Raw genomic sequence first — 15,616 nt, 5'->3', positions numbered from 1 at the left:
CTGTCCTAGTCATGTGCTGTTGTGTACTTGGGCAAGACACTTCACCCTCCTTGCCGCCAGTGCTGCTACCTACACTGGTGTATGAATGCGTATGAATGTACGGTGGTGGCTGGAGGGGCCATAGACACAAATTGGCAGCCATGCTTCCGTCAGTCTGCCCCTGGGTAGCTGTGGCTACAAATGTAGTTTACCACCACCAGAGGGAGAATGTGAGAGTGAATCAAAAATGGATCCCCTGTCTAGTGGTGTGAGGTCTGGTGAACATGGAGGGTATTCAACGAAACCCCTCCGTCCAATCCATCTGTTTGGCAAGTTCACTAAACCTCACACCATTGACTTTTTTTTTTTTTTATGGGGATACCTAAAAGACAAAGTCTACGCTATGAGACCTGTAACAGTCGCTGAATTGAGGGCAGTCATTGAACGTGAATATTATGCAAATACCAAGGGAATTGTTTCATGATGTGTGCGATTCCATTGCTTCACGTTGTCAGCCGTGTCTGGACCAGAACGGACGTCACTTTGAGAACAGGCAGTGACAAAACCATACAATGATGTTTGTAAATACTATTACATTTTGAAAATTACATGAATTTTAATAAATACCTACTTCACAATTATTTAAAGTGTGTATACATTTTTGGGACACCCTGTATAGCTACAGGTGAAGGACAAATCATAAATATTAAAAAAAAAACTAACAACATTTGACAGGATGTTTGTACACCTAAAGTAGAGTCAGTGTTCAGATGGATGTACAAATAATGATCTTTGTCTAATGTCTAATGTCTAATAAGCTTGTAGTTAAATAACGACTCTTGGTCCTACAGAGCTTGTTTTGTCAGTGATGCTTCAGACGGATGTACATGATGTATGTAAGACTAATGATATATTTTTAGCTTTTATATATATATATATATATATATATATATATAAATATGTGTGTGTGTGTGTGTGTGTGTGTGTGTGTGTGTGTGTGTGTGTGTATATGTATATACAGCTCTGGAAAAAAATGAAAGACCATTTAAAAATTACTGCTTCCTCTGATTTTACCATTTATAGGTATGTGTTTGAGTAAAATAAACATTTGTGTTTTATTCACTAAACTACCAACAACTTTTCTCCCAAATTTCAAATAAAAATATTGTTATTTAGAGCCTGTATTTGCAGAACACATCACATGGTCAAAATGAAAAAAAAAATTTAAAAAAAATGCAGGTGTTTTCTGACCTCAAATAATGCAAAGAAAACCAGTTTATACTGATTTCTAAACAACACAAAACTAATGTTGTAACTTGAGAAAAGTTCTGACATCAGTATTTGGTGGAATAACCCTGATCTTCAATGACAGCTTTCATGTGTCTTGGCTCTCCACCATTGCTGCTGGATGACTCTATGCAGCGCCTGGCATAGAAATTCAAGAAGCTCAGCAATGTTTGATGGTTTGTGACCATCCACCTTCCTCCAGAAGTTTTCAAAGTGGGTTCAGGTCGGGAGATTGGGCTGGCCATGACAGGGTCTTCATCTGGTGGTCCGTCATCCACACCTTTATTGACCAAGCTGAGGCAAGGAGCATTGTCCTGATAGAAAAACCAGTCCTCAGAGTTTCGGAACATTGTCAAAGCAGAAGCTGAGTAGTTTTCAATAGTTATTTTTTGATTCCAGTTATTTTTGCAGTACTAATAGCACTGTTTTTGCCTATTGTAAGAAGATAGTGATGGCCACAATAGTGGTTTTTCTACTTCTTCTTAAATAAGACATAGATCAGGTGTTTATTAAGTAGAATGAGGTGTGCTTGTGTTTTCAACAGACACAGGAATGGAATGGCTGTCATACATGCAGACATACTGATTTCAGAGGGAAAAAAAAAAAAAAAAAAAAAAAAAAATTCAAGTTTCTAGGTCTACTATCTTGAAATTTCAGTTGTGTGTACATGGCCATTGAGAAAAATTTTAAAATAGATAATATCACATATATACAATAAAATGATACAGTACTGTATGTGTTATTTATTTTCTGAATGTTGTACCTGCAGCCCAAACTGCAATGGTGTCATTTCTAGGATGACAATGACAAATGAAAAAACAAAAAAACAAAAAGATAAGTGACGAAGAAGTATTCACATCCTTTATAATAATACTATAATAACACTTACATGAAAATAAAAAATATGAAGCTACAAGTAAAATACCTATATTAATAACTTGTCTTAAGTAAAAGTAAATAAACAGTATCTCCCTTTTACTACTGCATGTTTTTTGGCTGAATATTACTGTGTTTTCTCATGTACATTGCATTTCAATACTGTACATGGTTGTATTTGAGACTTTTTACATTGCTTTACACAGAGGACCTGTTTTTAGCCTTTCTGTTTGTTATATGCCATTGTGTGATTTATTGCAAATGTGATTGGTTCTGCTGTCCATCCTGTTTGTTTGTTGTATTTATAATCTGTTCTGCTGTTTATTGTACATGTAACCTGTGCTGCTATTTATTCTGTTTGTATGCTGCATCTTGGCCAGGTCGTTATTGTAAACGAGAATCCGTTCGCAACTAACTTACCTGGTTAAATAAAGGTTAAATAAAGTTTAAAAAATAAAATGAACTTTAGTTTGTATTATGTATTCTTTAAGATTCAATGTAAATAACATAAAAATGCAATGCTATAAACATTACTGCCTGCAAAATATCATTACTAAAACTGTCAGATGAATGCATTTGGTTTCTGTGATGTACAGCGTCACCCAGTGTCTAAATGTAAATAATCGCCTACCTCTAATAGTCGTCCTTGTATGTGCCTGAAGGCAGTCATTTGAAATAGGTTAAACATTTTACTTCATCTACGTGACGTGTTGATGAAATGTGCACGTCCCGAAACATATTTTGTTTTGGATCTACCTACATTTTGGTGTATGGCAATTATATCATGTGTTTTATGGTCGTCTTTAAACCTGTATAGCTGTCGGGGTACGTGCCTGAATATAATTATTGTTCGAGATTACTTCGGTGCCGCTAACTAGCTTACCCGGGTCTGGCTGTTGCTAAGAGCTGTAACAGCTGAAAACACTCCTTTAAGTCATAGCTGTGCTCTCAATACAATCGCCACAATGTTTGAGGAGGCGAGTGAAGTATTTGACAACATGTTTAAATCATCGTTTCCTTTAACCTTCATTGTGTTTATCCCCGCGGTGCTCATCCTAGTGTCACCGCTACCGGCCGAGGCGGCACACGAGTTCACGGTGTACCGCATGCAGCAGTACGACCTGCAGGGACAACCCTACGGTAGGTCTACGGTCCATCTGATTTATCATCTTTTTTACAGCGGCGTTATGACGCTGACCTAGGTGATTATATTGATGTCCATTCGCCAGTATTGTTACGGTTTACCTGAAAAACTTCTCGGGCGAACAGTTTTCTGTCAGCTACGTCTCAATGACAGCAGCCTTGCTAACAGTTGGTTAGCATTAGGTAGCTAGTTAGCTGCTAATTGAGCTCAGCTTTGACATGCAGCCTCAGCCCAGACTTTCCCAAAGTATCCAACCAGAATGCGAAAATTGATTTTGATTAAATGCCAAACTAAACATCCCATTTACAATCATAATTACAAAACAATCAAAAATGAATTTATCATAGTCTGGGAAACTTAAAATCACTTAAATGTTAGCATCTTCATCATATTCAAACATTACAGTTTGCACTTTGCAGTTTAATTATCCAGGTTTGTTTAATCCAGGACTGTTTTTGTATTATAAATTATGTATAGTGTCTGTTCTATTTTTCCATTTTTGTAATTTTTCTTAAAGACGTGTGGGCGACACGGTGGATAGCACTCATGTTTCACAGCAAGAAGGTCCTAGGTTCAATTCCAACACCAGTCGATGGGGGTGGCACCTTTCTGTGGGGAGTTTGCGTATCTCCCCGTGTCTGCGTGGGTACTCTCTGGGTACTCTGGCTTCCTCTCACCATTCAAAGACTTGCGTTAATCGGTTTATCGAAATCAGGGGTGTCAAACTCCGGTCCTCGAGGGCCGGTATCCTGCATGTTTTAGATATGTCCCTCTTCCAGCACACTTGGTTCAATTAATGATTAGCTCATCATCATGCTCTGCAGAAGCCTGATAACTAGGGATACACCGATACCACTTTTTTCCAGACAGAGTACAAGTACTTACATTTGAGTACTTGCCGATACCGAGTACTGATATAAGTACTTAATAATCCCATTCCAGTTCTTAGTTCCTTTCGTAAATGTGCTGTATTGTTGTTGTCAGTAGTCTGACTGTAACAAAGTGCTGCTGCTGACATTGATTGTGTTGGAATGAGCATTTGTCAGCCAATCCACCAGGGGGTGCCACTCTTAATTAACTATACTGGACAAATATCATGAAGGAAAGTGTTTTTTAAGAAGAAGAAAGTCAGTAATAACAAACATGGAGACGACAGAGGTAACACTAATGTGATACTAATGTTGCAGTGTTTTCGCAGGTAAGGTTTAAAAGTGAGGTAGGGAAAAGATAAATGAGCGATAAGTTTCGTTTTCACTTCCGCTGGCAGCGGTCCGCACCACTCCTTACCCCCATAGTATTATAAGTAGGATGGAAACCAGCCAAGCCCTGGGTAGTTTTCATAAATATGTCTGTAGTTTTTCTCTAACTCAGTCGCTCTTTGAACAGATCCTCTGCCTCCACGGTTCCCGGTGGTATGCTCTGTCTGGGTACGCATCCGCAAGCACCTGGAAAACAAATGGAATGTTCACAGAGGACGGACAGAACACTCCATCTGTATCTGTCTGTGTCTGTAATGTTACTTGCAGTCAGCATTACTTTTATCACCATCATTTATTTTGAAAAATCTCCACACTCTTCACACTCCCCACACATTATTCCACCGCCGCGTACCTGCTGTACTTAACTGTGAATGTCACGCGGCCGTAAGTGATATCAGTGCACTTGTATCGGATTACTTTTACGAGTACAAGTACAGACACTGAGTATCGGAACCGATGCCCGATACTGGTATCGGAATCGGTGCATCCCTGCTGATAACGATATAATGGCTTCCAGGTGTTCTGGATGAGGGAAATATCTAAACCATGCAGGATACTGGCCCTCGAGGACCAGAGTTTGACACACCTGATCTAAATTGCCCATAGGTGTGAATATGAGAGTGACTGATTGTTTCTGTCAGCCCTGCGATGAACTGGCGACATGTCCAGGGTGTACCCCGCCTTCGCCCGTAAGTAGCTGGGATAGGCTCCAGCGACCCTAGTGAGGATATAGCAGGTTCAGATAATGAATGAACAAATGTTTACTGTGTGACATGTTGCTGCTGCATTGTAATTTTGTAGTTTACGATCGGTGAAATCCCTCCAACCCACCCAGTATCTGTTGTGGTTTATCATATTAAAATTTTCTTATGCATAAAAAATATTGACATGTTGCGTAATATTTTAATTGTGGATGATTTTTAAACAATCAGATGTAGATTTCTTAAAGTTGCTTAGCACCTTGTCATCTTTAAAATGAGGAGAAAAAATTATTTAATTCTAAAGAAAGACCTTACCGGGGGGAGTGCCTTGAGATCTTAAAACTAGGGCTGCATTTAATGATTATTTTTTTATTGTTGATTATTTTGTACTTGATATTCTTGAGTATTTGGATGTTTTTATTAAATGATGAAAACTGCTTCTCACCGTTTCCTGAAGCTCATGATGAAGTCTTTGAATGTCTTGTTTTGTCCGGAATCTAATATATATTCAGTTTAATGTCACATAGGAGATAAGACACCACAGGTATTTAAATATTGAATAGGGTAGCATCAGAGAAATTTCACTTTTCCTCTCTTTAGAACAAACTCAAGTATTTGCTAATTAATCAGATGTTAGGATATAACATGTGATGTAGTGTATTTGGATGTCTTCAGGAACCAGAAATGCCATCTTGAACACTGAAGCGCGCACCGTGGAGGCAGAGGTACTAAGTCGTCGCTGTGTCATCATGCGGCTGGCGGACTTCTCTTATGACAAATACCAGAAAGCCCTGCGGCAGTCAGCGGGGGCCGTGGTCATCATCCTGCCCAAGAACATGTCTGCAATGCCCCAGGACATAGTGCAGGTATTCACACAGGCTGTTGGCTCCCAGTTTATTTTCTGTCACTGTGTGTTGTGTTTCAGCTCAGTGCTCTTGTGGAGAACTCAACAAATACAACTTGCCTATTAAATATTGAGCCTGTTTCTTTTTTTTTTATATTAGCACCAACAGAAAGGATTGTTTAAGTTTGCTTGCTACCTGTGGAAAATATGAATAGACTAGAAGCACTCGGAGAGCGCAGACCTCCGCCAAGGCTGATCAGTGGCCCCCCCCGTGGGCCCCCCCACGCCAAGGAGGTTATGTTTTTGCCAGGGTTTGTTTGTCTGTCTGTCTGTCTGTCTGTCTGTTTGTCTGTCCATTAGTGTGCAACATAACTCAAAAAGTTATGGACAGATTTTGATGAAATTTTCTGGTCTGCCCCCCCCCGGATCACCACCAAAATTTAATCATTTCTTCCTCATCCCATTTCCAACAAACCCTGAAAATTTCATCAAAATCTGTCCATAACTTTTTGAGTTATGTTGCACACTAACAGACAGACAAACAGACAGACAGACAGACAAACAAACTGGCAAAAACATAACCTCCTTGGCAGAGGTAATAAAGAAACAAATAATAGTGGGTGATAAAGTAACAATAAAATGGACAGATATAAATCCACTGTCAGTGTCAGAAGATGTCTTTGAGGGGGCTTCAAACAATTTGTGGAGAAAGTAAATACCGTAAATTCCGGACTATAGACCGCACCTGAATATAAGCCGCAGACCCTAATTTTAGAAAGAAAATCAATTTTGTACACATAAGCCGCGGGTGTCCGCCAGTGGCGATTTCTCATAGACTGCAAGAGAAGCCCGGCTTCCCCTATCATTACGAAAATTGAATGGTTAAATATGTTTGGTTGTGTTGACATTTCATTGACTACACATGTGTTAAAACACGTTCATCTCACAGACGAGTTCCTTCAGAATCAGCTTTATCACAACTCAATCAGACTCGATGTTGTTCACTTCTCATACATTCCTGTTGCGCGGTTTCCTCATACGATCTATGGTCAATGCATTTCCCCGTTGAAGCCTGGCTTCTATGGGAGTCTATGGGACCGAGTGGAACCTTTTTTTTCATTGCGTCAAAACTGGACGGTAATTGGATAAAGGTTTTCTTTGAGTTCAAATTAAATTATTCCCTGTATGTAAATGGGTATGATATGTGTGAGCTTGCTGTCATATCTATAGGTTGATTCATTGTTAATATGATTAAAAGACAAAAGACAAAAAACGAGGCAATAAAAGGATAGTAATAAAAGCACATTTTCTCTTTCTTTTTTTTTTTGTCGGTGGACTTATCGGGGTTTCCTTTGGATTCGTGCCGATACGGGATTGACTCGCTTTTGCGCCGGCTGTGGATTCATGGACTTTAAATGACTTGATAGACACTTGAAAGTGAACAAATTTTTATTTTTCGTCAGAGTAGGACTTTTAATTTATTTTTAAAATATAAAAATTAAAAACAAGTAATTACGTCTGTTGTACTATCATTTTCATTTAACATTACGCACGACATGCGCATTAATTCTGAGATGCTTTAAATTTATGACGGTCTCTGGAGAGCTTTATTGGGTGTTTTCATTCAGAGTTTTGTTTTGTATATTTGTGAAACAAACAAACAATAGGTGGTTTGCCCTCTCCGGGTCGGTGGGGAGGCTTTGTCCCAAGTGGAGGAGTTTAAGTGTCTTGGGGTCTTGTTCACGAGTTAGGGAAGGATGGAGCGTGAGATTGACAGACGGATCGGTGCAGCGTGTGCAGTGATGCAGTCGCTGTACCGGTCTGTCGTGGTGAAGAAGGAGCTGAGCTGAGAGACGAAGCTCTCGATTTACCGGTCAATCTACGTTCCTACCCTCACCTATGGTCATGAGCTTTGGGTCACGACCAAAAGGACAAGATCCTGGATACAAGCAGTCGAAATGAGTTTCCTCCGCAGGGTGGCTGGGCGCACCCTTAGGGATAGGGTGAGGAGCTCAGTCACCAGGGAGGAGCTCAGAGTTGAGCCGCTGCTCCTCTGCGCCGAGAGGGGCCAGCTGAGGTGGCATCTGTTTCGGATGCCTCCTGGACGCCTCCCTGGGGAGGTGTTCTGGGCATGTCCCACCGGGAGGAGACCTCGGGGAAGACCCAGGACACGTTGAAGAGACTATGTCTCTCGGCTGGCCTGGGAACGCCTCGGGGTCTCCCTGGAAGAGCTGGAGGAGGAGTCTGGGGAGAGGGAAGTCTGGGCATCCCTGCTTAGACTGTTACCCCTTAGACTGCGACCCAGCCCCGGATAAAGCGGAAGATGGATGGATGGTGAAGCATTTGAAGGTTTACTATTTTTCCTTTAAAGTTCCCCTTTTGTGTGTGTTAATATTAACTTTATAGAGGTTAAGTTGTTAATGTTATCCATTCCTGCATACCTGGTAACAATAGACAGATTCTGCCCTGGGGTGTGGCAGGCAATAAGGTAAAAACGCTACTCCTTGAGAGAGAAACACTAGTTTCTCTAGTTGTGTGACTTTTGTATCAGTAGGCAGTAAGGTATCTTTCATGATATAATCTCTGACCTGAAAATATCGAAAAAGATAATTTCTCAATATGCTGTATTTCTCCATATCTTGGTTGAATGACACAAGAATAGAGCCATCAAAAAGGTCACCCAAAGAGGAAAGTCCTTTAGCTGACCAGCCCCTGAAAGCTGTGTCCAGAATCCCTAGGAGAAAATTGGGGTTGTTGGCAATCAGAGTGAAGATTGATGTAAGCCCTGATCTACCTTTCATGCGCTGTGTAATCCTCCATGCCCTAACAGTATTAATTAAAATTGGGTTATTGCAGAGCTTCTTGATGCACTTCAGTTTACCAATGAAAAGTAGATTTTTAAGAGGACAGTTAGATAGGGACTTCTCAATGTCGAGCCAAATTGAAGAAGAATCATCTTTAATCCAATCAGCCATGTATCTTAAATGAGCACTCAATTAATATTTCTAATGTCTGGGAGATCCAGCCCATCCATACCACTTGGTAATTGTAGCACTGACATCCTAATCTGTGGTCTTTGTTTATACTAGGGCTGCACGATAAATCGATTTTAAATCGAAATCTGATTTTTTAATTAGGATGATTTTTAAAAAAAGGGAAATTGTAAAATCGATTTCCTCTCTCTCGTGCCTCCAGGCCGCGTGCTTGCAGGCTCCCGTAGGCTCTATCAGTGACAGCAGTCTGTCACAGAAGTCCGTGTAATGACCGGACTTTAAATGTGTTAATGAGTCCGCAGTACTTATAGCAATGTAAGCCATGGCTTCACGCACTGATCCCGCAACTGAAATATAACTGCTTGCGGATCACTCATCTTACGTTATCCCGGATCCATACCGTACTGTCTTCTTCCGAACCGGGTCCGGGTCTCGGGGTCATCAGCCTCAGCAGAGGAGCCCAGACAGCCCTGTGCCCACACACATCCACCAGCTCCAGGGATAGAATCCCTCCAGCGTGTCCAGGGTCGGTGTGTTCTACGCACGGATCCCCCAGTTTAAACAGAACCACATGGGGATCACTCATATTCCGTGGTCCACGCATGCACACACACACACACACACACACACACACATGCACGAACGACTGATGCCTGTCACTGACTTACATTGGTATCACTTCTGTGGGCCCAGATACCCAGAAAAGAGAGAGAAACAAATAAATACATAAATAAATATTTTTTTATTTTTTATTTTTTTTAAATAATTAATTTAGTCCTCTTACTTGCTAAATTTTTCATTCACAAATGAAAGTTCTGTAACACAAAACCAAATATTATTTATTTTTTGAAAGATGTTGAACTTTATTTAAAGCTGTTAGATAAATCTGGAAACAAAAAGGCTATAAAAAACATAAGTATTTGCACTGATTTGGACATTGTAGTATAGTGTATTCCCCCTGGCAAACTTATGTTATTTTCTTGTTGTATACATTGTTTGCATACTCTACTTCATTCAATAAAGATTTAATTAAGAAAAAATAAACTTATGTGGGTTCATCACATGATACCATCACATATTTGAGGTCAGAGCAGTGCCTTGCATTGTGGGCTGCTCACGAAAATGACATGCTGACTTCTGTTGTCTTTTGTAGTTTTACCCCAAAATCAAAATCGAAAATCGAGTTTTTAGTGGAGAAAATCGGGATTTTTTTTTTTGCCAAAATCATGCAGCCCTAGTTTATACCATATAAAACAACTAAACCAACTGTTAAGTTTCTTCAGTATTTTATGGTTGAATAAAACTGGAATCATTTGAATTGGATAGAGTAAGCGTGGGAGGATATTAATTTGTAGAAGTGAAATTCTGCTCATCCATGATACAGGAAGATTGTTCCATCTCTTCAGATCTTGCTTAATTCTATCAAGTAAGGGATAAAAGTTGGATTGAAACATCTGACTAAATTTAGGTGTAATGTATATGCCTAAGTATATGAAGCCTGCAGGGGACCATTTGAATGGGAAGGGATCAGGGCTATCTGGCTGTTGACGTAAATTTCCCAAGGGCATTGCCTCTGATTTAGAAAAATTAACTTTGTATCCAGAAAAGGCACCAAACGGAGCAATAATCTGAATTACATGAAGGACTGATATTGAGGGGTTTAGCATAAACAATAACACATCATTTGCATATAATGTGATTTTATGTGATTTTTCGCCCACATTCACTCCTGCTATCGAAGGGTCTTGCCTAATAGCTTCTGCTAAAGGTTCAATCGCCACTGCAAACAGTAGCGGTGATAAAGGGCAACCCTGCCTGCTGCCCCTCCGGACCTCAAAATTTGCTGACCTAAGTCCATTTGTTATGACTGCAGCCACTGGCTGGTAGTACAGCACCTTTACCCACTTAACAAAATCATGACCTAAGCCGAACTGCTCAAGCGTAAAAAACAAATAAGAGCACTCGACACGGTCAGAAGCTTTTTCACCATCTAAAGAAATCACAAGACTGTCTATTGATTGGTGTTTAGTTAGCTGAATAATATTTAGCAATCTTTTACAAGAATTACGGCCCTTAATGAAGCCAGTTTGGTCCTCCTTTATAAAGAGTAGTAACAGGTCCTGTAAACGCGTTGCTAAGACTTTAGAAAGAATTTTTAAATCAACATTCAACAGTGATATGAGCCTATAAGAAGAACAATCATTGGGGCATTTCCCTTTTTTAAGGATCAAGGAGATATTGGCGTCCCTTAATGATGGTTGGAAAGAGAGCCACATTCAAAAGAATGATTGAACATATTCATCATAGGTACTAACAAAAGATCTTGAAATTCTTTATAGAACTCAGTTCCAAGACCATCGCTGCCTGGTGCTTTGCCTTTCTGAAAGAGCTGAATAGCCTCACGCAATTCAGTTACAGAAATTGGGGCATTTAATTTAGATTTCTTATCCTGTGATATAATTGGGAGATCAAGCTCAGAGAAAAAGGCTTCCATTAGTGTTTTGGTATTACTTGTTTGTTCGGACTGTCTCGTGTAAAAATTTCTAAAAGTGTCATTAATTAGTTTAGAATCGGAAGAGCAAGTCCCTGACTCATCTAAAATTGACTCAATTATTTGAGAGGTCCGTTTTTTTGCTAAGTTAGATAAATATCTTCTGGTTTGTCCCCATGTTCAAATAATCTTTGTTTTGCATATCCTAATTTTTCTCTTGCCTTCTTTGTTAGCAAGGAGTCTAAAGTAGCGCGAATAACTATAATTTCCTTCAACTTTGTCACTGTAGGTTTCTTGACATATTCTTTCTCTGATATACTAAGTCTTTTTTCCAGCAAGACTTGTTCCATATTTTTATGTCTTTTGCAAGCAGTATAAGATATAATTAAGTCTCTAGCATAGGCCTTAGAGGTCTCCCAAAGCAGAGATGAATTAGTAGAGGAAGGGGAGTTAATGGAGAGAAATAACCTAAATTCTGTGGTGAAATAAGATATGAATTTGTGATCTTTTAAGATTGAAGTGTCCATTCTCCAGCTAATGGGTTTTTTGGAGAGTTTTTTTAAATGTTATATCCATATACATTGCTGCGTGGTCTGATATTATAATGTTTCCAATTGAACAGGAGACAACCACTTCTACAAGTTCTTTTGGGGCAAAAAAGTAGTCAATTCTTGTGTAGCAACTATGAGGGATAGAAGAAAAGGTGAATTCTTTATCTGCAGGATGAAGTGTTCTCCAAATGTCCACATATCCAGAGTCCTCACAAAGACCAGTAATTTGCTTTGAATGTTTTGATAAGGATAAAGCACCTAAAGGAAACCTATCCATCAAAGGGTTCATAGGACAATTAGTCACCTCCTACAATAGTACTTTCCACTGCAAGGCCAGGTAACTTTGCAAATGGCCCTGACAGAAAATTTAGAGGGTGGCATGGAGGAAAGTAAACATTTAAGAGAGCAAAGGCTTCTCCATGTAAGGATGCTAAAATAAGTACAAACCGCCCATGTTTATCTTTAATACACTTTGATACTTTAACAGGTAAGTTTTTCCTGATGAGTATTGCCACCTCTCTACTTTTACTGGTAAAAGATGAGAAGTAGACTTGATCAAAGCCACCTTGCTGCAGCTTTAACTGCTCCTCAAGTGTGTTTCTTGTAACATAGCAATATCAATCTTTTCCTTCTTTAAATATACTAATATTTTTTTTCTTTTAATGGGTGAGTGACATCCCTTAATATTTCAGGTGCACAGTTTCAATGTATCAACAGTCATAACATTGTTTGCTAATAATAATAAAGCTCCCAAATGTACTGAAACCTCTATAATGATTATTTACCTGACCACAGCCCAGCTGATAAAAAACAAACACACAACACACATTATAACTAACAAATGTGCCAACAGCACTATCAGAGGAACATTCCCCACATGGTAACCAGGGGATTACCATCACCTTTTTTACAGCCGAGCACTAACCTAACTAACTTCTCTTGTAGCTCTGAACTCAAATAACACCATTAGAATGACAGTAAGATCTACCCTTTAACTAGAATGAGCAAACCAAAAACAGTGTTTTCTCTCCTCAAAACCCCCCCAAATAATCTGTTATTAGTTTAAGTTACACATCATATTATAAGTCAGCCAAATCACTATAAACGTAAACTTGTAGATCAAGAAGTTTAGAAGTAGTAGAACTAGTAGTAGAATTAGAACTTTAGAAGTAGTTCGAACTTAGTTTTATGAACCGTTGTCCAAGTAAGAGAAAAAAAAAAATTCTGCCCACAAACAAATGAAATGGCTTGTGACTCGCATGAAGTTCATTGAAGAGCATCAATAAAAGTCATGGCTTTAGCGGGGGACTCAAAATTCTGGGCTTCTCCATTGTGGATAACTTTCAACATGGCCGGGTAGAGCATCAAGTATTTAGCATCATATACACTGAACAAAAATATAAATGCACGACTTTTGTTTTTGCTCCCATTTTTCATGAGCTGAACTGAAAGATCTAAAACTTTTTCTGTGTACACACAAGGTTTATTTCTCACAAATATTGCTCACAAATCTGTCTAAATTTGTGTTAGTGAACACTTCTTCTTTGCTGAGATAATCCATCCACCTCACAGGTGTGGCATATCAAGATGCTGATTAGACAGCATGATTTTTGCACAGGTGTGCCTTAGGCTGGCCACAATAAAAAGCCACTCTAAAATGTGCAGTTTTATCACACAGCACAATACCAGAGATGTCACAAGTTTTGAGGGAATATGCAGTTGGCATGCTGACTTCAGGAATCTCCACCAGAGCTTTTGCCTGTGAATTGAATGTTCATTTCTCTGCATAAGCCATCTCCAAAGGTGTTTCAGAGACTTCATGAAGAAGACTGTGCGAGGAAAATGGTGGTCACACCAAATATTGACTGGTTTTCTGACCCCCCTGGACCACCCAATACAGTAAAAGTGCACATTTTAGAGTGGCCTTTTATTGTGGCCAGCCTAAGTCACACCTGTGCAATAATCATGCTGTCTAATCAGCATCTTGATATGCCACACCTGTGAAGTGGATGGATTATCTCAGCAAAGGACAAAGGAGAAGTGCTCACTAACACAGATTTAGACAAATTTATGAACAATATTTGAGAGAAATAGGCCTTTTGTGTACATAGAAAAAGTTTTAGATCTTTGCGTTCAGCTCATGAAAAATGGGAGCAAAAACAAAAGTCGTGCATTTATATTTTTGTTCAGTGTATTTAGCCCCGATGTCTCGCAGGCGTTTCTTCACATCATCAAACACTTTCCGCCTGCGAAAGGCGGCTGACAGATCCTGGAAAAACATGATTTTCGAATCCTGGTACTTCACAGTCCCAATGTGTCAAGCGGCGTCCAACACCCTCTGCTTATTAGTGAAGTTGTGGAAACGAATTAGGACGGGTCAGGGTCGTTGGTTCAGCCCTGGCTTTGGAGTGAGTGTGCGGTGAGCTCTTTTAATCTTCATGCGGCCAGTTTTCGTCTCCAGCCCGAGCAGGTTGGGTATCGAGCTTTCAAAGAATTGTGTCAGATTGCTGCCCTCAGTGTCTTCTGGTAAGTCAATAACCCGCACATTTTTCCTCTTACCTCTGTTCTCGAGGTTGTCGATAGGCTCGGACATGCTTTGGATTTGGTTTTCAAGTGCCTGGATATGCATCTCCGCCTTATCAGATGTGTGTTTGTGGGTTTATACTAGTAATTCCTTTCCTTCTATATTCTTATATTCATCAATACTATGTTGTATGTGACCTCTGTACACACTTTGTCTCTTTATAAGATTCATGCAAGTTGTGAAGAGCCATCTTACTGGGGCAGGGCTTCTTCTTTTTTTTATAATTCAAGTTTTTATTAGAGTTTTCACTTGAATCATGACATTCATGCAGTGTTGCTTAATAATAACATTGAGGACTTCTGTACATACATGAAAAGTATAAAAAAAAAACAAACAAACTACAAAGCATGGAAGGTTTCAAGAAAAAAAAAGAAAATTAAAGTAAAAAGGAAAATGGATAATTAATTAATTAATTCATTCATTCATTACATGAGGGAGGTTGTTCAACTATCATCCTGTTGACTGTCAGTCATAGTTATATAAGACCAGAATGACTCCCAAACTAGTGCTGTGGTTCCATCCCTGTTATTGACCTTATGAAGCATACAGTACAGGCCAAAAGTTTGGACACACCTTCTCATTCTTTGCATTTTCTTTATTTTCATGACTATTTACATTGTAGATTCTCACTGAAGGCATCAAAACTATGAATGAACACATGTGGAATTATGTACTTAACAAAAAAGTGTGAAATAGCTGAAAACATCTCTTATATTCTAGTTTCTTCAAAGTAGCCACCCTTAGCTCTGATGACTGTTTTGCACACTCTTGGCATTCTCTTGATGAGCTTCAAGAGGTAGTCACCTGAAATGGTTTCCTAACAGTCTTGAAGAAGTTCCCAGAGATGCTTAGCACTTGTTGGCCCTTTTGCCTTCACTCTGCGGTCCAGCTCACCCCAAACCATCTC

General features: G+C 39.4%; 1 protein-coding gene across 4 annotated transcripts in view; it reads left to right on the top strand.

Annotated features, from left to right (window-relative positions):
* The first annotated feature begins 2,966 nt into the window (after positions 1–2,966).
* Positions 2,967–15,616, top strand: part of ncln (nicalin) — a 131,455-nt gene continuing 118,805 nt past the window's right edge. For 2 of the 4 annotated variants that reach the window (XM_030132092.1, XM_030132093.1), the window contains exons 1-2: positions 2,968–3,282; positions 5,922–6,112. In XM_030132092.1, the coding sequence (XP_029987952.1) occupies positions 3,108–3,282; positions 5,922–6,112 (366 nt within the window). In that variant the 5' untranslated portion in view covers positions 2,968–3,107. Of the gene's footprint in view, positions 3,283–5,921; positions 6,113–15,616 lie in introns of all 4 variants that reach the window. The other 2 variants (XM_030132094.1, XM_030132091.1) reach the window with 2 other exon arrangements.

The sequence above is a fragment of the Sphaeramia orbicularis genome, chromosome 4 (assembly GCF_902148855.1).
Source record: "Sphaeramia orbicularis chromosome 4, fSphaOr1.1, whole genome shotgun sequence".
In the NCBI taxonomy this organism is placed as follows: Eukaryota; Metazoa; Chordata; class Actinopteri; order Kurtiformes; family Apogonidae; genus Sphaeramia; species Sphaeramia orbicularis.
The sequence above is the reverse complement of the archived record's forward strand: the minus strand, read 5'-3'. Positions and strand labels throughout refer to the sequence as shown.